Source organism: Charadrius vociferus, unplaced genomic scaffold (genome assembly GCF_000708025.1).
Source record: "Charadrius vociferus isolate BGI_N301 unplaced genomic scaffold, ASM70802v2 scaffold793, whole genome shotgun sequence".
NCBI classification, from domain to species: Eukaryota; Metazoa; Chordata; class Aves; order Charadriiformes; family Charadriidae; genus Charadrius; species Charadrius vociferus.
Window position 1 is genome coordinate 518,238 of NW_009647833.1, and position 22,771 is coordinate 541,008.

Consider the following 22,771-nt stretch of genomic DNA (forward strand, 5'->3'; position numbering starts at 1 on the left):
ACGGCATTTCCGTTGGCTTTGGATTGCTCCGGCAGCCCGGCATCCACTCCTACGCACGCTGGAAAACACCAAATTGCAGCGATAGCGCTCCTTGTAGACACAGCATCCTACTACCATCCTCCATGCTGCAACTTTATATTAAATTATGCCTTTGCCATCTAGAAATCATTACCGAAACCAAACAGCTCATCAAATTGCTCATTATCTCTCGCAAGCAGTTCTCCGGTTTGACTGGTTGAGTGACAGCGGTATTGTACTGAACATCTCCACAGATTGGTTTCTTTTAAGACCTGAGATGAAGTTATGGTGGAAAGAGGTTGGCTCAAAGCGTTAAGCACAATCATGTTCGATTAAAACTAATTGAGAACAGTTTCCTAAACTGACAAACGAGAGAAATGCCACTAAAAGCACCAGAAAGATACGAAATTCCCTACCCTGCACCTCTAGCCATAGGAAATCATTTTTTAAAAACTACAAAAAACAGTTTTCTTCATATTCCACATTTTATGTTACATGAAAAAAAATAGGTAAATTATGGGTCTGTACCTCAATCAGAGTCTGAGAACAGAGCAGCAGGAGCTCAGTTTGTCCATTCCTAAGTTACCTGGTAAAACCCTGTATGGCTTTTAGTCGTCTACCTGCAAAAGTGGATGTAATTTTCTGATTCATCTTAATGCTCGCCTGAAATAAACAGAAAGCAGAACACAAAAAAAAAAAAAAAAAAAAAAAGAAAAACCCACACACCTCGACTTCTACAGAAACTTCCCCCCCGCTAAAAAAATTTGGCGGTTCTAAACCAGAATCTTTCTGTACATATTGCTCCGCAGACGTACCTCAGGCAGGTTCAGCTTTCTGTGTTGCTACAGACTGTTCCCTAACCGCGTCTGTTCACGTGAACCGGCTGTTTGGCTTTCACTAGTGAATGTGGCTAGATACTCGCGTGTGCGGGTGGCTGTGGCATTGCTCGGGGTGGCACCACCAGCAAACTTTACTGAGATTGAAACAACTACATTTGTTAATTCCTAGATCTATTTACACATGGTTTGAGCTTTGCAGGGGACTGGAGTACAGTTCTGAAATGCCCACCTTTTTTCGCTTTCTGATGATGCCAGTTTTATTTTGGGAATGTCTATTTTGGGACTCTGACGGGGGAACACGAGGGAGATAATGGTTACATTTTACAGCATTGATGAAGATATGAATCTGGTATACAATTACTTTGTCTTCGCATCAAAAACATGCTCTCGCCGTAAGCGCTATGACTAGCCAGCCTCCACCACGGGGAGTGTCTTACCGACAACCTCGTGCTACCGCGGCCCCGGACAGGTAAGGACAGACTCGACCCTTCTATATGGGAAGGCTCATGAGCCACGAGCGGTGTGTGAAACTTTGGTTTGAGCCTGGCTCCTCGTCGCCTCTTGCCGTTACAGAGCCGAAAGTGAAAGAACGCAGCTCGTTTTCCCAGGGATTTGAACAGTTCATCTTCCAGCCCAAAGAAGATGGGGGATAAACCCTTCACCCTGTAGATGCTCTGCCCTGCAGCACCCAAACTAAGAGGAGCGTCGTACTCCCTGGGATCGCTCTGTCCACAGGTCGACGACATGGTGCGCTCTGGTGATTCATTCTTCACTGTTAAGCCGTTGATCAAATTCGCACTCTTTGGTATGCCGGGACTAAATGCTTGAATTGGTGGCGGACATTTGGCACTCTGAGGTGTACTAGTTTCTGTTTTTGTCAGGTCTAAATAGCCTTGATCATCAAAGAGGTTAACGCCGGACCCTATGCTTAAGCTAGTTCTGTCGGTGAAGGAATCCACTCGTCCATCATAGCCTAGGTCTGCAGGTGCTGAGCACTGGTGCTGGGGCCACGGTCGTTTGCAGTCTCCGTGGTTTTCCTTGTCTTCCCCATTGTCTTCTTGCCCACCTTGGAAAGAGTTCTCCGTCCAGTCCGACTCCTCACTAACAGCAACTGCTGCGTTCATGTCCCTGAGAAATACCACAATGACAGTAATGTTGTCGCTGGAACCGGCATCCCGAGCAGATGCCACTAATTTATGTGCTACCATGCTGCTGTCGCCGTTATTCTCCTTTAGATGGTCAGCCACCACTTTGACTGCCTCATCGGGATTGACTGTGTCATAGAAGCCATCGCAGGCTAAAATGAGGTAGTCTTCAGAGCCATCTAGTACAGTGGAGGCAGAGTCTGCGTCCCCACAGATATATGGCTTGTGCTCAGCGTCCCCTGTGGAAAAACAACACACAACATACACAAGACCGTGGGTTTGCAGCCATAGCATCTGGAAGCCCTTTTATTAACACAGCGTGGAGCCAATGACTCTTATCCCAACTTAAAGAAATTATTTGGAAATTATTCCCTCAAACTGTAGAGACAAAAATAGAGGTCATCGCTCGCAGTTCTGTCTTCAGCCATATTTCAAATTTTGATGACTAGAAAATTAAAGTTTTAATTAAAAAGAAAAACAAGTCTGAAAAAGGAATTCAAGCGTATTCTTACCAATAGCTCTGGAGACTGACAGGCTCCCATTCACCCTCCAAGCTCCAAACCAGACCACGCAGCCACCGAGTGCCTCAATGCGCTTCTTCTCATCCTAAACAGCAAGGCAACACAAGCGTTGTTTGGACAGAGCGCTTAGTACTGCCACCACGCTCCGAACACTTCAGCGAACCTGTGGCGTTTCACAAACACAGCACGGTGGAGGCTGCGGGCCCCACCAGATGAGAACAAAGGATGTGCACACAAATCCATACCAATTTCCAAAGAAAGCAGGACAACCGGAACGTACACTGCCGCTCCAAGAGACGTTGGCAAGGCAACACCCAGCGTCCCAGCACCCCACATAAAGGTGATACCTGTCAGCTTCAGTGGTAAACGCTGCCCCGGTGTATTTAAAATGGGCCATTCTCACCTCTCGATCTGGTTTGTGGGGTTTCATCAGCTCCACAGCTTGGCCTTTCCTCACGAGCATAACCTGGGAGTCCCCAAGCCAAGCCACATGCAGCATATTTCCTCGGATGAACGTCACCACCCCAGTGGTTCCACAACGCAGACTCTGGATAGGGTGGAAAAAAAAACGCCCCCAGTTTTAGATAAGCCAATAAGAACGATTTCAAAGCGTTTTCTTGCTTTAACTCGAGGACAGAACATGCTGCTATTCTAATGCGCAGCCTGTTCCGGGAAGAACACGCAGTGCTTTCACTTACTGCTACAACTGCTCAGTAACAGCCCCTCAGAGCCAGCCCGGCCGAATGCAAGTGATGGATTTTGCCCTGTGACTCTCCCTTGCCTTGGAATCGCGTTTCAGAAGCTGGGCGCTGCCAGCGATCTGCTGTGATACTGGTTTAGTTGACTTGCCGTGCCACTTTCCTATCTGTTGATAGGAACGCATGCATGTTAATGAACTTGGAGGAGGTTTATTTGTAAGCATGTTGAGTTCCCTGCACTTCACTCAGCCCTCGCATGAGTTTAGGAGGGCTAGGAGTCAGTTTTATTCGTGCTTTCTGGAGCTAAGAAAAATGCATGTAGTAGAGATGAGTTAAAAAAAGCACCCCAAGGACTAAACCTAGTTAGCATGCGAACATAAGAACAGCAGCAGCATCCTTCTAAATGAACTGGATGTTGTGAGAAGTGGAGGCTGACATCTTTATGGAACACAAAGAAGCCTCCCCGTGGGCACCGGCTCCGTGGACTGTGCACGGCCAGCTCTGTGCTGACCCCTGGCCTGTGCTCAGCACAGCACTTGGAGCATCACTGCTACCAACGACAGAATGTATAGATTAATACTTTCGGAGTCAAGCCCAGGTAAGTCAATCACCTCTCTGGCTGCCTTCTGGACAAAGCGCTCATCGGTCACCCGGAAAGCTCGGCACAGTGCCTCTGCCGGGTCATGCTGAAACATCTCCTGATGGACCATGTTGACATGGAGATGGATGGAGGCATAGATGGCAGCATCCACTCCCCCATGACCATCAAACACTGCAAAATAAGCTTGCTCTTCTTGGTCCTGTCAATGGAAACACATTGAGAAAACAACTTAGGAGAAAGCGATGCAAACAGCTAATTGGGTTGTCGTAAAACTTTTGAACTTGAGATTTGTGGTGTCCTCATTAAATTGCACTTGAAGGCAGAGTCTGCACTAGAAAAACAAACTACTCAGACCATCTTCACTTGCATCTGCGGGAAATTTCCACCTTATTGCTGATGAATTTTACCTGCAAACTGCAAGAGATGCCCTGCAAGAATCACCCGTGTAGCGCTCTCAGTGCTCCTTATGTTCCATTTGTTACAATTCAGTCACTCAACTCAAATAGAAAGTGCCATTCTCATCAAATTGTGCAGGAGTTTTTGTGACTGCAAAAACCGCAGAGGGAGAAGAACATCCAATACAGTTTGCATGAAGTCTACATCAAGACTGGAATCCACCAGGGATAAAATGCCAGTACAGTTAAAACGTGAAGCCAGCCAGCCTCTGCTTTCATTCTTCTTTTTTTTTTTGTTGGTTTTTTTTTTTTAAGTCTAATCCATATCACCTTAGATGCCTGGTTTTTAAAAAAATGTTATGTACTCTCTCATCAGATAATTGTGATTACATTCACAAATCAAATACAGGAAAATCACTCATCACGTCAGTTTTTGCAGCTTCCCCCTATCTGTTCAAACAGAGAAACAATGCCGTACCAAGAGACATCAACTCCTGTGCCTATTCATACATAGAACACACCAACCCACTGTCAGTGCCAATTCAACCTTGACAGCCATCTCAATGACTAGAATATTTGCACATTGTAATTTTTAAGTAATGGGCTCCAACACAAATTGGAATACGAAAGCTGACAACTGACAGGCAAAGGAAACATCTGCCTCTGTTTGCATTAATATCATTTAAAGGCAAGAATGTGGATTGGGCAGAAGACAGTTATTAAAGTGACAAGATATGATAAAGAATCAATTATGCAGCAATCTGATCCTAAAGGTAACATTCTTGCCACTTTCTTCTATTTGCCATTCTTCAGTGTCCAGTTTTATATCCGAAGGAAGAGCGAGCACGAGTGTTTGACCGATGGCCACATAAAGAAATCAATGGAGGGAAGTCTGGCCCCAGTTCCACCAAACTACTCATGGTGCTCCATTCTTGTGCGAACTGCACCCCACTCTCCTATAAGTTTTGCGATTACTTTATTTATTTAGTTGCTTGCTTTCCTTATCGTTGCTTTTGGCTTCTTCCTCCCAAGAGAAAGGGCTGACAAGCAGTACAGACTCACCCCTGAAGACAACTGGCCTCAGCGATGAACTGTAAGCTGAACCACTTCCTCACCTCCATTGGCAATCCTCTTCTACACCCGGGCATCTTCAGCCAAAGAGAAGCTCCTACCTTGGTTTATCACATGGTACCACAAGGCATCAGCTACCACTCACAAAAGCAGGGCTGCTTTCTGCACGATGGCAGGTCAGTCCTTCAGCCACTGCACGAGTGGCTACATCAGGACGGGCCAGATACAAAATTTGTTCAGTTAGATGACGTTTCACCAGAAGACTGAAAATTGTTCTTTTATTCCTCATACCCTATGGAGAAACTGCATGTCAGTCTGCTGCTATGGTTACAGAATATCAACTGAACTAACCTAAGACCAGGTTTGTGTCTTGACTGCCAGTCCTCCTCAGGTCCCTCACAGGTATGACTTTCATTTGCACAGTAGAACACTGCCTCCTTTCCCCAAGAATGGAAACTGTATTTAGCGTACATGTGTGTCTTCCACATGATCTCTTTTTACCTCAAGGTTGAAGAGCATGTTGAAGTCTGGGATGCAGACATGCTTGTCTTCCATCTTCCTGCGCATGTTCTTGATGGCATGGATGGATGTCTCGTAGTAGCGGTGGGGTTTCGGCTGGAGTGGAAAGTCTTTCACCCAGTTGCTGCAGATCTCATGCAGTTTGCTAAAAACTAAACGGGCTAACTTCACCGTTTCAATCTCTGGGGAAGGCAAAAACCACAAATGAAAGGCTGAGAGTATTATTAAGTGAGAATTTTTTTCTTGCATACATTACAAAGATGAAACAAAACCATTTTAGCCAAGGAGTTGAAATGGATGTCAGCAGGGAAATTCTGGGCTCTGATGCATAAAAAGAGGAAGCCAAAGTCACCATAATCAGCATTCATCAGTAAGCAGCTCATTGTTTGTTTGTCTTTTTAACTTCAACATTCCCCCGTGCCTTTGGGGAACTCATTTGCAGCATCAGGAAAAATGAAAAGCAAGTATGTGTCCCACAGCATTTGATCCCCCGTGTCACTCTGCAGCGGGTGGTCCAGCTGTGCCACAGCGGCTCTGACAGGGACTTCATCATGGCATAAAGCATCACATACGAAAACTGCAATCCGTTGCAATGACATACTGGTTTTAGACCAAACAATCTATTCCAAACACCACTTCACTGCAGAACTGAGGCAATACAGTGGCAAATAATCTACAGAAATTATTATCATTACTTCAAGATGTTTTGGCAGAGTACACATTTAGCAGTGTACACATACAGGTACCTTCTTAGTTTCATAACATTATTTCCAGATTCCTGACTAGACTGCGTCAAAGATATCTGCATGAGCAAATGAGAAAACTATAAAGGTTTTAAATTTAAGAAAATGCTGAACTGTCACTCCTGAGAAATAGCAATTTTAAAATGTGAAAACTCAGGCACTTGACAGTTGTTCTGAAGTTCAGGGCAGGAAAACAGGATGGAAGAATCAAGAGCCGAACACAAAATCTCCTTTTTCATGATCATTCACCCAAGCCAGAGATCTTCAAAGCTAAACATCAGCAATCCACGAGTGTCAATCGTTCCTGGGGGAGGAATGGCCCAAATACAGGGAGCAGTGGGGAGGCTTACAGCATCTCGCGGTTCACAGAAATTCTGTGAAAAGCCTAAAAGTGGCATTTACTAGCTTCTGTACTAGGCCTACACAAGGTGTGGGCTATAGTGATCAGGGGGCCAAGAGCCTTAGGAGCAAGATACATTTGGACCTGTTGGAGCGAGCCCAGAGGAGGCCACGAAGATGCTGGGAGGGCTGGAGCCCCTCTGCTGGGAGGACAGGCTGGGAGAGTTGGGGGGGTTCAGCCTGGAGAAGAGAAGGCTCCGGGGAGACCTTAGAGCCCCTTCTGGTCCCTAAAGGGGCTACAGGAGAGCTGGGGAGGGACTCTTGATCAGGGACTGTAGTGATAGGGATGACAGGGCAAGGGGTGATGATTTTAAACTGAAACAAGGTAGATTTAGACTAGATATAAGGAAGAAATTTTTTACAATGAGGCTGGTGAGCCCCTGGCCCAGGTTGCGCAGAGAAGCTGTGGCTGCCCCATCCCTGGAGGTGTTCAAGGCCAGGTTGGACGGGGCTTGGAGCAACCTGGGCTGGTGGGAGGTGTCCCTGCCCAGGGCAGGGGGGTGGAACGAGATGGTCTTTCAGGTCACTTCCAACCCAAACCATTCTGTGTTTCCACGATTGCCAGCTCTGCTGATTATGAGTTGGTTCAAACTTGATCTGCAAGAGCAGCCATTAAGCTGGAAATAACCTGTAATCAAAAGAAGGAGCCCTAGCTTCTTGATCACATAGCTTTAAAAACAAGCGGTGGAAATCAAATGATTGTGTCATCCCACCACTGCCATAGCAATGGGTACCGATTCCCCCACAACACCCATACTGCTCTCACTGGTGCCACCAGTAATCTATTTGCTGGGTAATATATTTAACGAGGGAACACGGACAGCCTGACACGTTCAAATTACACTTTACAGAAGTGAACCCTACAGACTTGCTCTTCCATTTTTTTTTCCGGTGAGCACGTATGAAGGGACACGGTGTACATTTCAATGTCACGTGGCTGTTACACTTCAGAGCGTCACTCAGAAGGAGGGAGGGAGCGAACCCATTGGCTGCGCTGAGACATTAAATACCCTTCCCCAGCAGGGAGTGTGCGTACTGTCAGCATCATCAATAATTGCTCTTGAGGTTAAAACAGGCGAAAGGCCCACAACAGTGAAACCACCCCCTCACAGCTGTAAATTACTCATCAATTGTTAATGCTGCAGCGCTGAGCCAGAGCTGACTCAGCTGTCATTGTGGCTGTGTCATGGAGAATTTAATTTCCCTCCTGCTGCTCCAAAATCCCCAGCGTTGGAAGTAGAGCTTAATTGTACCGCAGCTAGTGGGAAATCCAGCTCAGGCATTATTGCTCCCAAAGACGACGGATTTCTTTTAGGGCAAAATCAGGGTAGAAAGAATACCAGTAACCAGATTTTGCTTTTTAGTACCTAAATTTTAACACCTTTCTTGAAAATGTGGACAGTGTGACAACAGGGATCAGTACCCGGGTCAGTAGACATGTCATTAAGCCAATGACCAAGGTTTTCCTTAATCTAAGAACTCCAGTTTCTGACTGGTCAATGACTTCTTTGTGTCTTGGTTATAGTAATCTTCTCTCCTGGTACCTGGAAAGATTGGGCAATGGGACTTTGCAATTTGCTTTGTGAAGTCTGCTGGATATTTTAGATACCTCCACCACGTAACGCAGTCCTACTATCCAGGCTCCTTTGGTGGCTCGTTAACAATGCTGAACCCGCACATGACTATCTTCCTCCATGAAAAAGATAACTAAATGTTCTTAACCTGACCTTTCACAAAGGAAATCAAAAGTCTTTCAGTTCTCATGGAAGCTCTCTCGCTCCTCTCCAGTTTAACAGGAAGAGAAGAATCAGTCACAGCCTATGACTCTCAGATTCTATTCTTGATATCCAATGACACATGGTCACCCTTGAAATATCAGGCCTATATTCTTGCATGCCTACATTCGTGGTCTCAAAACAGTTTTTCTTCTTTTAAGGTTAGCATTCTTTTCTCATGAAGCTTCTAATTTCCTTTCCACCAGCACACCAATAACTGCTTTTACCAGTCCTAAGCATGCAATATGATATGTCACGTTGCACTACTCAGACTGAAATGTGCCACTAAGGAAATTTGGAATAATTTTTTTTTCTTCTAGCAAATTCAAACTTGAGGCAAATCAGGTAAATGTCTCCTTGTATTATACAGAGTAAAAATCTTTCTGGATTCATAAGAAAAGCTGACACAGAACTGGATACCAAAACCAGCCAGCTAAATTCAGCTTGGTTTCGCATTTTGCAGCAGTCCAAACGTCATTAGCATAAACAGTGAACTCTGAGCACAAAACTTCAAGATGTAGAAATCCCATTTTCATCTCCTGCTACAGTTCCCTTTCTTTTCTTTCAAAGCATGAAAGTCTCCCTCAATGGTACCAGCTAGGGCACTCATCAGTCACAGTAACTAGCCCGGGTTTCTCAAAGGACTCCTACCAAGAAAGTTAGCTAGAACGGAGTTACTGACCTTTGGCAATGAAATTTCCTTCACTCCCGCATGACTCCCCCTAGTTTTTTAACGGTTTTCTTAGCCAAACCTTGCATCACTTGAGCTAATGCTCCATTTCAAAAACTATCCTTTATGGTATATTATTTGAAATTGCAGTATTCATATGAAACCATTGCTTTATTACAGTCCAGAAGATCTTCTCTCTCTCTTCCTCCCTCTCTTTATCTTCATCTTTTAACACTTTCATTGCATCTGTAAAGGTGTATTTTATTTTCAAATACTTTTGTTATGACAGTTCACCTCAACATACTGCAGCTGGAGTCATATTTTTAGCGCCTGCTATAGCCCATACATATATCAATCTGTGTTTGCATCGGTGTACTACAGATTTAGATATATTTAAATGGCAATTTCTGTAGGTGTGAAGGTTTTGTGGTTTTCTCTTTTCTTTTTCTTTTTTTGTTGAACTCTTTAGATATTCTGTGTGGAGGCTTAGTCAACATTTCCTTGGAGACTGTCAAATATTTATGCAAGTCTCAGAGATCTCAATTTGAAATTAATGAAGGCTGCTCAGCCAGAACAATGACAAATCTATTCCATTTACCTGCTCAGCAGGAGGAGGCAGCAATACCTACAAAAAGGGAACCCACAGCATGTTTTTCTTTTTCTCAGGTTTCCAAAGACCTCTGAGAAATATACCAGAATTTTCCTTTTTGAAGAGACGGATGTATATCTCCTACTTATCCCCTAAATAATTTACTTATATTTTTTGTCAAAAAAGGAGGGAATGGACAAAGTGGTTTAGTGACTGTATTTTCAAGATCAAATGACAGAATTCCTCTCAATACATGTGAGAAACATTGTTCTTCATTGTAATGAGTGGCCCGGTAAGTTTTTTGAGGCTATTTAGTTCAGCAGAATCCCGAAACTATATAGGGTACACGGCTTTGAGCTGGATGCTGAAGAATCTTGTCAGCCAACCCAGACAAATGGAGAAAAAGAAATTTTCCTTTTAAGCACACAATACCTTTATACTAACCTTTGCTAAACCAAAAAAAAAAAAAAATTAAAAGCCATGGTAAAAACTATACTGACTGAAATAATTCAGGATTAAAGTCTCTCTTCCCACATATATTAGACTTTGCTCTAATGATGGAGGACAACTGGCACGTGCCAGCAAGCAGCAGGACCACATAAGTCTAAACTGCATGTAAAGAAATTCAGGGCCACCGGACACAGTCTTATGAAGGAGCACTTAAAAGAAAAAAAGAGTAATTTCACCTGGTCTTAGGAGAAAAATTTGATAAAAGACTCAAGTACAACCAGAGAAAGTCTGACTAAGAAATTAGCCACTAGCTCTATCAGGAGTGGTGGTGAATTTTCCATGAATCTTTTTACATCAGTATGGAACATTCCTCATTTAGCTAGCTGGTTGAAAGAACTAACTTGAGGAAAATCTAATACCATTCAAGTGGTGAGACTAGATGGATCACTGAAGTCAATACTGACTTAAAAAAAAAAATAATCCACGAATTATCTGCAAAGTGTTCCAGTATTCAGTGTAAATGAAAGATCCACACCATGTAAAACCGTACATTATCATGCACAGATATACTTACGTATGATCCCATCTGCGTTGTCCACATGCTTTGGTAAGTAGTGTGCCGAAAGATCACTCTGAAGGACTTCATCTGAAGTTGCTCTAGCTAAAGCAGCAGCCAAAAATGAAGGGCAATTACTGGAGGAAAAAAAAAAAAAAGATATTTTCATCTGATTTAGCAAGGTAACTTGCAGTCAGGGAAATACATAACAATACTTTTCTATAAACAAACAGGAATTTGAACCAAGACTTGTAAAACTTCCGATTCTACTTTGCTAGACAGCACCACAACCCTGCAGCAAGAGCTCAAACTCACCACAGGGATTTTAGTAACCCTGTTTCACTCTTATGTTCCCTGTTTATTAAGTTTTAATGTTCCATTTCGTAAACCCTATTTAAATGCTTTTCAAATCTAGACTTGAGCCCCTCTGCAGCATCTGTCATGCAATCCTTGCTTAGTGCACATTTTCTACATGCGCATTATACACTTTCATCTTAAGCTCACTGTGTCCAGTTTCTTCTAAGAACTGGAGTCAGGTTTCCAAAGGATAAGAGAAGTTCTCAGTTTTCAAAGTGTCCAAAACCTCACCAAGGGACACCAAAAGTTAAGGCAAACCCATAGGAGGTATGAAGTTGACGTGCATAAGGTTAAAAAGCTCCCTTGTGAATGATCTCCATCATGAGTAAAGTGGCTTTAACTCACTGTAGCTTAATTAAGCCTGGTATCTCCCAAGGTTAATTAATCTATAGCAAACCAAGGCCACTTTAATGTACATTCTCTCATTCAAGAGGAGTTTAATACCTCTTAATTTATGCATATGTATTTCCCGTTGGTTTGCCTTAACATCTCTGTGTGCCTCTTGCTGACACAGCCTGAAACTTCCAGCTTCCATAGTTATCATCGGGGTAACAATGTCCTGCATAAGACATGTCCACCATTGCAGGACCACACAGAGACATATGAGCTAATTTCAGTCTCAGAAACCATCCACCAACTGCACCAACAGAATTCTGCACCAGCTGGGCCAGGGAACAGGTAACGAACACATATACTTCCTTAACCTATTTCCTCTGCTTACGCCCAGTAAGTCTGTTCACATGCTTTTAGCACAGTTGGAGAGGGGGTGTTAGCCCAGAAGCATCAGTCCAACCACATCCAGAGCAGAAAAACCTTCTACACACCAAACCGGACTTGTCAGACTTCGTTCTGGAGCCTGAGAAGCACATGGCAACCGTCGCTTGCGTTCACATTTGGTTCACTGCCCAGGAAAGCCAACTGCCATCCGAAACTGGCCCACATGCCATTGCTTCAGCAGTGAAATATGAATTCCAGAAAAAAAAATAAATCAGATTCACCACACTCGAAAAAAAAACACTTTGAAAAGCCATTTTATGATAGTTTTCCAGATTCTTGATACCAAATGCTGCTATGAACAGTAAGGTTATGTAACAGATTTAGAAAATGTACACAAAATAAGTCCTCCAACCCTCATTATTTGCTATTCAACATATCTATAAATAATTTAAATATAAGATTAGCAATAAATAGCTTTGTCCCAGTGATAAATTGCCATGAGACAAGCTCTGAGCCTTGAAGTTACGCAGAAAGCCACTCGAACGGCGTTACTGCACCATCCGTAAGAGTATTTCCTAGAATTAGCAGCCGAGTATTCTGCTCACGCAGCACCTCCAAGCCTCAGCGACGTGCACGCTAATGAAGCACGACTGCTGGAGGAAATCAGCTGTCTCAGGACTGGCTCTTCCCCGCACAACACAGGAACTCTGATCCTATTTACATACAGCACTGCCCAGCGGTAAGAGTAATCAGCAAGAGGAAAACACACCGGGACTTCCTTTACTTCTGGTGCGTGTAGAAGATGATTTTCTGTCTAGTCTTGTCTGCCTTTATTTAGCTCACAAAGAACAGGTTTTTCATTTCTATTATTAGCTCCAATACTCCAGAGCGGGGATACTGGTTACTGTTCATGTTACACGCGATTTCCATGTTACAACAAAAGCCAGAGATTGCGATGCCGGGGATAGAATGATTGTGCCAGCAGTTCACAGCACCGTGAGAACAGTGTTCTGAAAAAACGCAGAGAAAGGTTAAGGTTCAGCCTAAATAACGCACAGCAGAAGAATCCACGCTGAAAGCATTCACACCACCAGCCAGAGCTCGCTTCAGGCACGAATATCACAGGCTGCGCTAGCACCTGGAGCAATCTCAGCTCCTTTCCCAGTCCAAGGCTTACCCTCACCAGCTCAGCGCCGAAACTCTGCAGGCAAACCCAGGTTGGTTTGTGTCACTTATAAGCAGCCCCTCAAGGATGTCCACCGATGGGCAAAGAGGGAACCTGGTTAAGAACTGAGGCGGCAATGGTTGCTAAAATAGAGAGTCAAGACCTAAACAGCAAAGAAAAATACCCCCCGACACGCAGAACCTCTGCTCTGCGTGGGCTGGGGAGGCGGGAAGGCCACGTCTGTGGAGACCCAGAGCCATGAGCATTCATATCTGAAATTTTAGGTATTATTTTAACCGTAGTGACAGATTACAGAATTGAAAGGTGCATTTACAGCGTATGTAGCTAGTCAGAGTATTTCCCCCATCAGCTCCAAATGCTATTTACATGTCCCTACAGCCAATGCTGGCAGTTTCGAACAGCAGCTCTTTATCTAGCCAAAGAGTGCATTTCCATTACAATACTAAACCTACACAAAAAGCCGCTAAAGATGTTATTAGATAAATTAGAGGATTTTAAGTACATCCTTCCTGATTCTCTGGCAGCGTGGGTGTGTTTAGAACACCCACAGTTGCATTGCAGCAATCCTGGAATAACTCTGCTAAGGTAATAAATCAAGCCTAAAAGTGGGCCGTTTCCATCAATTAAGTTTGAGAAAAACAGTCTGAAGTGGGCTTAACTCAGCCCACATATTATTATGTTACCAGCTTAACACACAACTCTGCTCCTTCCTGATAGCATTAAAGCGGTGAAGACTTTCCAAACATTTTCTCTGAACCGTTCCTCTGTGCTCTAAATCTAATATAAGGTTTCCTACTAAAAAAAGAGATGGCAAATTTAAAATTCTTATTGCATGAAAGTTCACCATTGGGGTTTGAGTGACTTTTCCATTTCGACGGAAAAAGTAGAGAAAACAAATCAGCTGAAGGCTTGCCTTCTCTGTCTGGCCACTCTTTGTCCTAATAATAACAGCTGCCTGCCAAAGAATTAATTGCCCTTGACATTTGTTCATCACAAAGCTCCTTATGTAGCCGTTACAGGACTACGCCATGTAAGCAGGGAAGTGACCAGATGCAGACAGATGACTTCCTCTTCCTGATTAGCACAACTCCAAATTTACGTCTCTTACTTGGCTCCTGAGAGGACTTTAGTTGAATTATTTAGCCTCTTCGAGCAACAGCAGACTGCACTGGAGTTTGGGTTTTTTTTCACTTCTTGTAAAATAGATTAGATGTTGAAGTCAAACTGCTCTCAGGACACTTCATTATTGTTACAGCAAGGCAAATGAAGAATCAGGTCCAGGATCTTTGTTTTTAATCCCAAAAGTGAACATTCAAGTGAGCTACTACAGCACCCCACAAAACAGCAAAGACCCTCGCTCGAATGATCAGCCTTTGCCACGCTGGTGGTCCTCACCTGCCCTCGCACCTTCTCCACAAAACAAGTAGCAGCAGACAGGATCCATGGGGACATGGGAGGTACGTTGCATCCTGCTGCTGGTGTAACTAAGGATTACCTGTTGGCTGCTGAGAATAAATTCTTCTGCCACATTCGAGGTGTTCAAATGTTATTAGTCATTAAGTTATGACAAATTAAAACTGGGAGGGCACGATCCTGTTTAGCAGAGAGACGAGAGCTAAAATGCCTATGCCTATTCATAGCCGTACCACTAATTCAGCAGCTGACCTTGGACGAGTCACTTCACCACTCAGACCTTCGATTCCTCATCTACAAGCAAGGGATGATAATGTCGTTTCCTGGGGGAGAGGAGGAGAAGGAGGAAGGCTGTAGAAGTCTTAATTCGGTGTTTGGAAAGTATTCTGAGATTTCTAGATAAGACCACAACTGAAGGGAAAAATATCACGATGACAGTGGAAGATATTTTCAATCTATACAAGATTCATGGAGCTTTCGTACTTTTTTCTCGTTCCATATTCTCTGTTCTCATACACTGCCAGGAGAGCTAAGTGGAATACACGGACAAACAACATCTCTAGCCAGGCAGGTTTAGTCTGATGCAGGTGGCTAACTCACGGTCATAAACAACTCCACAAAGTAAACACATTTTAGAAAAGTTGATGAAACTCAGAAGGGGAGAACCACAAAAGAAAGACATCAAGTTCTTAAAAGGTGGTAAGGCTGGTGTTCCTGGAGCATTAGCACTGCTGACGGGAAAATGATGCTACAGGCACATTACTGCCCCTGACCAAAATACACAATCGAGTGCCACCAGTGCTGAAAATACTTAACGCTGTCATGGTCTGGTGTAACTGATGAGGCATCACTAACCCAAACAAAGCAGGAAAAATGGACCGAAACGTACGGGTGCCTTTCAAAGGCCAAAATGGTCAGTAAATCACAAAACGTACAGTGTTCCTATTACCTCAAGAATCCCCTGACACTACAGAACAGCAATTGTTTTAGAATGAAACATGATTTAACTAGAAATGCTATTCAATCTGCTGAAACACAAAACAAATCCACAGGCAAATAGTATAAAGCATCGTGTATAGTTTCACACAGCAATCCAAGGCCAAGAACATGACCTGAAAAGAACCAAATACAGCACACTCCCATAAGGCCTATAATTTACTGTGTTAGTAAAAGACTTTGTAGGGATGACAAGCTAACTGCACCCTTTCCAAAAGACATTACACTGGGGATGCAGTTTGGTAAACACTCCTGCGTTAATGTGGCCTGTTGCAAGTTCTTGTTAGAAAGCAAGTTTTGCAAGATTCAATTTAAGAAAAACCTCATTTGTCCCCAGCCTGTATTTACAAAACACTCCACTCTCCTGAGACTTCTTCCAGATGGAGCTTCTGATACAGCCTGGAAGCTCTTTGAAGAAGCCTTTAAAGTCTTTATTATTGAAAGTTCCCATGCTGTGAACTGCAGCAGTAATGAGCAGAGAAATTCTTTGGGAAGATCCTCTGGCTCTTTACCCAGCCCTCCCTTCAGCCGCCTCCTGTGTCAGTGGCCATCCAGAAAGACATGGTACCAGCTCAGGGGCTTCTGTCTGGCTCCTAACTCCTGCCAGTCAGGCAGGACTCAGAGAGGAACAGTCTGTTGAGCAGTTCTTAGACCTCAAAACGATTACGGATGTGTCTTCTAATTATGCCAAGCGAATGCTATTTCCAGCTCCTGTCTCTGCAGGTTCTCCTCTTCTTACTCACAACGCATCGCTCTCCTGCGAGCTCACCGCTCTGCTCCGACCTGGGCTGTTCTGCTGCTGTGCACAGCTGGTGGAAGTCTTGATGCTGATTTTAAGCCTGGTCACGGCAGATAAATGAAGTATGGTATTTTTCCAAACACACGGTGAAACGCTGCACTAGATTTTAGCTGCTGCAGTGAGTTACTAAAAAAAGCCAGCACACAAGCACAAAAAAAGAAACAAACAGAAAAAACAATGCACCTTTTAAAAGATTGCATAACCAAAGCTCCTTGAGAAGTCATTTGAGCTGGCAGTGTTGAGACAGTAAAGATGCTTGATAAATCTGTTTGAAGAAGCTGAAAATGTGCTACACAAGGAAGCTGCTATCTATAGGCTTCACAGAGACAGCTGCCTGGTCACATCCAAAATGATTCCGTCCTTGTGGTGACAGTTGGAAGCAACAGAAATATAATGCACAACCATTACAAAAATATACTCTTTCTGATGTGTTTACCACATATTCTATTACAGACACTGTGGTGATATCTCTTTGTGCTCACTGCCACTTTCTAGAGTATGATCAAGTTTACATAGATATTTTCCTGTGGTTAAGTCTATCTTAACTGGACATTAAAACAACCCACACAAACCAGAGGTGCCCTACACATCAGACATCTTCAACAGCTGGATTAAGATGCTTCACATACCAATCAGACTTTCAGTATTTATGGCTGTACTTATTTCGTAATAGCTGTATTTTACTTGTCAAAGCATTTATGGAGGCTATAGTCTCAGAAATGTCCTAAAGACTCCACAGAGAAATACAGCAAATGAGAATGAAATTACCTTTGTAGGAACAATAATTTCCCTTTGCAAGTTTTTATTAGGCTTGAAGATTTTGCTGATGGTGAATAATACAAGTTCTCAACTTAGTTGCAATCATTGAAAGTCTATCTCGTTAAACAGAATAAAACTTCTATGAAGCTCATATTTGACAGCTATGACTAAGATAGGTAAAAATACTTTAGAGACTCGATTTTAAAATAATCGCCTTAAAAAAGAAACACACCATAACCACAACAATTAAAAAATGCCTTTAGAAATAACCTGTTAACTCTCACTTGTTAACCACTACAAGTCAAAGACTTTGGTTTAGACTTGTTCATAAATTAAGATCTAACCTGAGATAAAAATATTCAAATTCTTACATCATTTTTAACGAGCTAGTAAGAGTCAACAAAATGCTCTCTCTAGTAAAGGATATGTGAAATAGGTATGCATGGAAACCTCTAGGAAATCGTGTTCGGTGATCAGATGGGAAATATTTGCAAAACCACAGAAGTCAATTAGAATGCGTTGGCACTGATCCCATAAAAGGCCTGCACTGAAAAACCAAAACAAAACAACACCATAAAAGGTGCTGCACTCATCCATCAGGGGGGTTTGATAGGAAGTAAAGAAAGTGCTGTGCTGCATGGCACATCAAACTAATTAAAAAAAAACCAAAACAAAACAACACAAAACAACAGGACAGAGAGAGCAAAATTAAAATACTGGCAAGATGCTGAAAAAAAAAAAAAAAGAAGAAAAAAAATGACTCATGAAAGCATGAATGCAAGAGCATGGTTTATATATTCTTCTGTCCAACTGCTTGGGAGACCTGGCTGCAAAGGGACACCCCACCTCGTTTCCCCAGTCGGGGCACTGCAGGCGAGCGCAGAGTCCCAGCCGCTGAGGTCCAGAGGCAGCTGGAACAAGATTTGTCACCGGATGCCAAATCTATGCTCAGGCCCCTTTCCAGCTACGTACACACACGCGCTCAACCTCTCTCCCACCAACGTGTTTCCCAACACATCTAACACAGGCTTTCTCGTGCACTGCTGCCAACATCTTTCTCGCTTGCAGCTAACTAAAGGCCACGTAAGAGACGCGACGCCAGCGGCAGCAGGGAGAGAAGCCCAGGTGCCCCGCAGATGTGCCCGCTCTGCCCCTGACTCCCCGCTCCAGCAGGGCTGGTTCCCTCTTTTACCTGTAAATCCATCTGCTTTACAGGACAAACCGCACACGCTGGGAGCTGGGCACGGGCTGTCCCTCCGGCTCTGCCAGACGGACCCATCAGGGCTCAGCCCTCCCTGCCCTTACCTTGGGGGGCCATTCTCAGCCACCCTGCCGCCAGTTTTCAGAAAATTGACGGGTATTCAGTTATCTTCCAGACTTTAACCCATCTTTTGAATTTGATTGAATCTGGCCTGCAAGGTTAAGCTTATCAGTGGGAGGAACCCTACGGGCAGGCAGACTGAGCAAGCACAAAAGCCTTGTTCCCTTACAAACCAGGCTTCTGAAATCAACTTCTTGGAATGATGCTACTAGAATTTCGTCCCACAATACAGGTCATTAAGGGAAACTCTTGACTTTTAACATACTGTCTTCAACACATGAATTAGACTGAGATCTCTAACCCGTTTTCTGCTGTGTAGCGAGTCACTCCGTCCTTTCTCTGGAGGGGTAAGTGCACATGACAGCACATAAAGCAAAAAAAATGTAAGCTAGACAAAATAAAAAGGTCACCTTTGTCTCTTTGATGAGGTACAATGTCATGAAGACTGGTGTATATTTGAAAAATAAGTGGTTGCTGACCACAAGCCACTCCATAAGCATTTGTGATTTAATGACTGTCACTAAAAAACAATTGACATGGAAGAGGTGAACTGTGAAGAATCCAAACTACATAAAACAGCTTCTGCAGAGCTACTCTGCTGAATAGATTGTCTGTATATTATCTTTGAAACCTAATTCTATGATTTCTCTAACTCATTCCCACAATATGGCAGTTCTGAGGTTACTTATATTTCAGTCTCTGTAGAGCTGATGCTACCTGCATTAAAGGCTGCTTTTAAAATGACAGAAGTCGTCTACTATAACATGAACAACCCTTAAAAACCCAAGATGAATCTTCCAGGAGCTGAAAGCCAAATTACTGCAAGAAATTGAATTCCCAGAAGTGACTGTATGATAGTTTTCCTCATTACATCAAAGAATTGAAGATAGAAAGTTTGCTGTTGAAAATCATATTCCAGGACTAGAGTCCTCACAGCCGTATTATATCCATCTGTTATTAAAAGAAAGGTAAACCTAGACTTTGAACAAATGCAAAAAGAAACCTTTTTATTAAAGAAATGGACCAGAATCCATGAACCTCAGTTACAATACTGAGACCTTTGGGATGTATCTATATAGCAGTCTCCCCCTACCTAAATCAGAATTGTTTCTGTCTGAGCAGCAAGATTCTGAGGGATTGGATAGTCATCTTTTATTAAACTTTAATTACTGCTATAAAGTGCATTTTACAAAATTATAAAGATATTAGTACAAAATTTTAAAAATACCAGCAAGCCACATATTTGATGGACATTTCTTATAAAGCCTAGATCCCTAGGGCTCAGCTATGCAAAAGCAAACAGGCAGTAAAAAAAAATAAAATATCTGTATTTACCTTCTCATTAATTAACAAAAATAAAGACGGTTTATTGGAATTACCGGAACATGTGACTTTCAGGAATTTATACTGAGATAAAAGATCCTTCTGGTTTTTGTTGTTACAGTTTTACAGGGATTAGCTTGCATATTTACACAGTGCATTCTCTGTTCCAACAGAAATGCTCAGCATTTGGGTGACATGCATACCTTGTAACCAGAGTCTTCTGAGTGCCATTCCAAAAACCAGTCACTGCCCGCTTAGCATCCCTGGGTCTGGAATGGTAATGGAGCCTACATCTATGCAAGACACACGCTTACCTGAAGGAGTACATTTCTTAACTGGAAATCCAATGTCAACAACAGTTATCTCATAGTGAGTTTCTCTGCTAGACTGAGGCCTGTTTAAAAGCTCTACAGGACATTAAAAATGTCATTGATTTTTCTCTCTTTGGCTCTCAGTCAATTTGAAAGTCAGCATAATTCAATATCTTTCTACTAGTTCCATTAGCAAAGAAAGGAATCCATGCTTCAATCTACGCTGCCTTATTGGAAAAAGTAATTTAATTTTACATCTGAAAGTGTGCCAACATCAGCATAAAACCGTACACAGTATACATAAAATTTAATTTATAAATTCTGTATTTTGTCAAGCCAGAATGAGATGCTGCCTAAAATCAATGAGAGTGTCCAAACTTGCTCTGAAGATATTTACATATATTCTTTTTATTTCAGGTATTTTATGTTCTAGTCAGAGTTTTTGATGATTTTTCTCCTTACTATAAAATTTAATGACATACTATCTAGAGAAGTTCATGTTGCAGAAAACCTTGTTACAGCAGGCACGCTTTGCCCCTAAAAGTTCAGGCATATAATTTACTTACCACTGACTCATCTCCTATTTTTTCTCGCTGTTAAAATAAACTTTCATTGATACTTCCCTTAACCTGAAGGGATATACCGTAGAAATTTGATGGGTCCAGAAATAAAATTTAAATACGAATCACCCAATGCAGAGCATCTATTTTATTTCAGATCAGATTAACATGCTGAAGTCCTCTGATTACTAGTCAAAAAGAAAAATACCTTGCGCTGTTATAGTTAATGACTTAATTTCAAACAAATGAAACAAAATGCTACACAGCAGCACATACTGCTCTCTTATGTCTCTACTGCAGGTCATCATTAAGGCAAACAAATGTAAAATGACTTCTTTAGAAAAGGGTGAAGACAATGAATCCACAATGCCCATTCAAGAGAACAGCTTGCAGTACCACCACACAGAGCTAGTCCCCAAATAACTGTGATTGTATTGTAATATTTGTCTTCATGTAGATGAGAAAAAATAGAAGCTGCAGGCCAGGATTTTCAAATGACATTTGATCACTTAACTTCATTCAACCCATTGAACAAATATCAAATATAAGGCAAAACACACCCCAGAAGATTTATGAGCACTGAGTCAGCAGAGAATGTTCTCTCGCTCCCTTCTCACTCTCGTGAAACGCAGTTCATCATACAAATGGCTTGGGTGTTTATGCCAGATGTAAGATTAGATAATTAGTCATCTGAGTCCTGGATGTCAAATCTTTTGTGATACAAAATTTATTCCAAATGCACCATTTATAATCAGTTGACTTGCAAAAGCATTCTGGTGTTATACAGTAATACATCTTATGATGTACAGCCAAATATCTGCCACTCCATAGTAACATATTCTGTTTCTGCTGTAGCAATACTCTGCCTGATCTTAGTCCTTCCAACGACTTAATTTTTTGTCTTGCAAAATAGGGATAATGATATTGACCTTTGGAAAGCAATTTCAACTCTAATGATGAACAGTACCAAGAAGGGCTGGGTATTATTAATTAACCCTACACCAGGAATGGAACAAGAGAGCAGCAATTCACTTGCACTGATCACCAGAAAATACTGCTGCTCTTTTACCTACTTTCTCTTGAGCACGACACGCAAGATAATCAAATTAAAAGCAAAGATGGAAAGACTATACGGTATCTTTAAAAATAATTTTACAGATAAACATATAACTACAAGTTGCTTCAAACATTATACAGCGGGGCAAATTAAACATTTTATTGGAACCTCAATTTCAAAATCACTGACATCAATGCACACAGAACAGGACACCAGAGGGGTAAATTGGCCTCTGCCATCAGGGTGTGTACTCTTCTAAAGGAATAAAACTTTACTTACTCTGGAAGGATCACATCCTAATTCCCACTGTCACTTGTCCTTCGCAGAATTGCAAAGAATATTGGCAAGTTTAGGGTTTTAGTTTTTTTTTTTCTTTGAAGGATAATCAAAATGTTTTAGCTATTCTGTTTCACATTAAAGTCCCTAATGCATTCTGTTCTACTGAGCCACATAGTTATTTCAGTCATTCTTAATAAATAACAGTTGCCCGTAGTAGTTAAGCCAACAGATCTAAATTATTTATAGTGTTGAGGAACAGAACGGCAGATAAAATGCATTAGGGCTTTCAGTTGTTCTTGCCTGAACAACACAATGGCAGCCTTTAGATGTTTTTCCACAGGCTGTAAAATATTCTGCTTCCAATCCTGGTTTAAAAGATTTCCTGAAGAGACAACAGCCAAACCTACTGCTATCCATCTTCAATAATCACATTCATGAAGAGCAGGTAAGAGAGTCTTCCAAATACAGTACATTATTTAAAAAAAAAAAGAAAAAAAAAGAAAAGAAAAAGGCACAGACTTTTATTTGATTGAACAAGTCACATTCAAACTGCTATTTAGTATTATTAACCAGAATGTATTTATTTAGATGTTATTTGGCATGGCTCTGTACCTTCCATCTAAAAGCACCTCATAGTGTTGAGCTCAGTGTTTCTCTTCTCCTTTGCTTATAATCCCTCCTCCCTTCAGCTAGAAAAAAGCACA

General features: G+C 42.3%; 1 protein-coding gene across 1 annotated transcript; it reads right to left on the reverse strand.

Moving 5' to 3' along the window:
- Nucleotides 1-626: 626 nt before the first annotated feature.
- PPM1E (protein phosphatase, Mg2+/Mn2+ dependent, 1E) lies at nucleotides 627-14,701 on the reverse strand. Its single transcript, XM_009882728.1, has 9 exons — nucleotides 14,645-14,701; nucleotides 13,247-13,371; nucleotides 11,008-11,126; nucleotides 5,790-5,989; nucleotides 3,833-4,021; nucleotides 2,927-3,070; nucleotides 2,515-2,608; nucleotides 1,295-2,241; nucleotides 627-638 (listed from the first exon to the last, which is right to left on the reverse strand). The coding sequence occupies exons 1-9, from the start codon at nucleotides 14,699-14,701 to the stop codon at nucleotides 627-629; spliced, it is 1,887 nt and encodes a 628-aa protein (XP_009881030.1).
- Nucleotides 14,702-22,771: the final 8,070 nt, after the last annotated feature.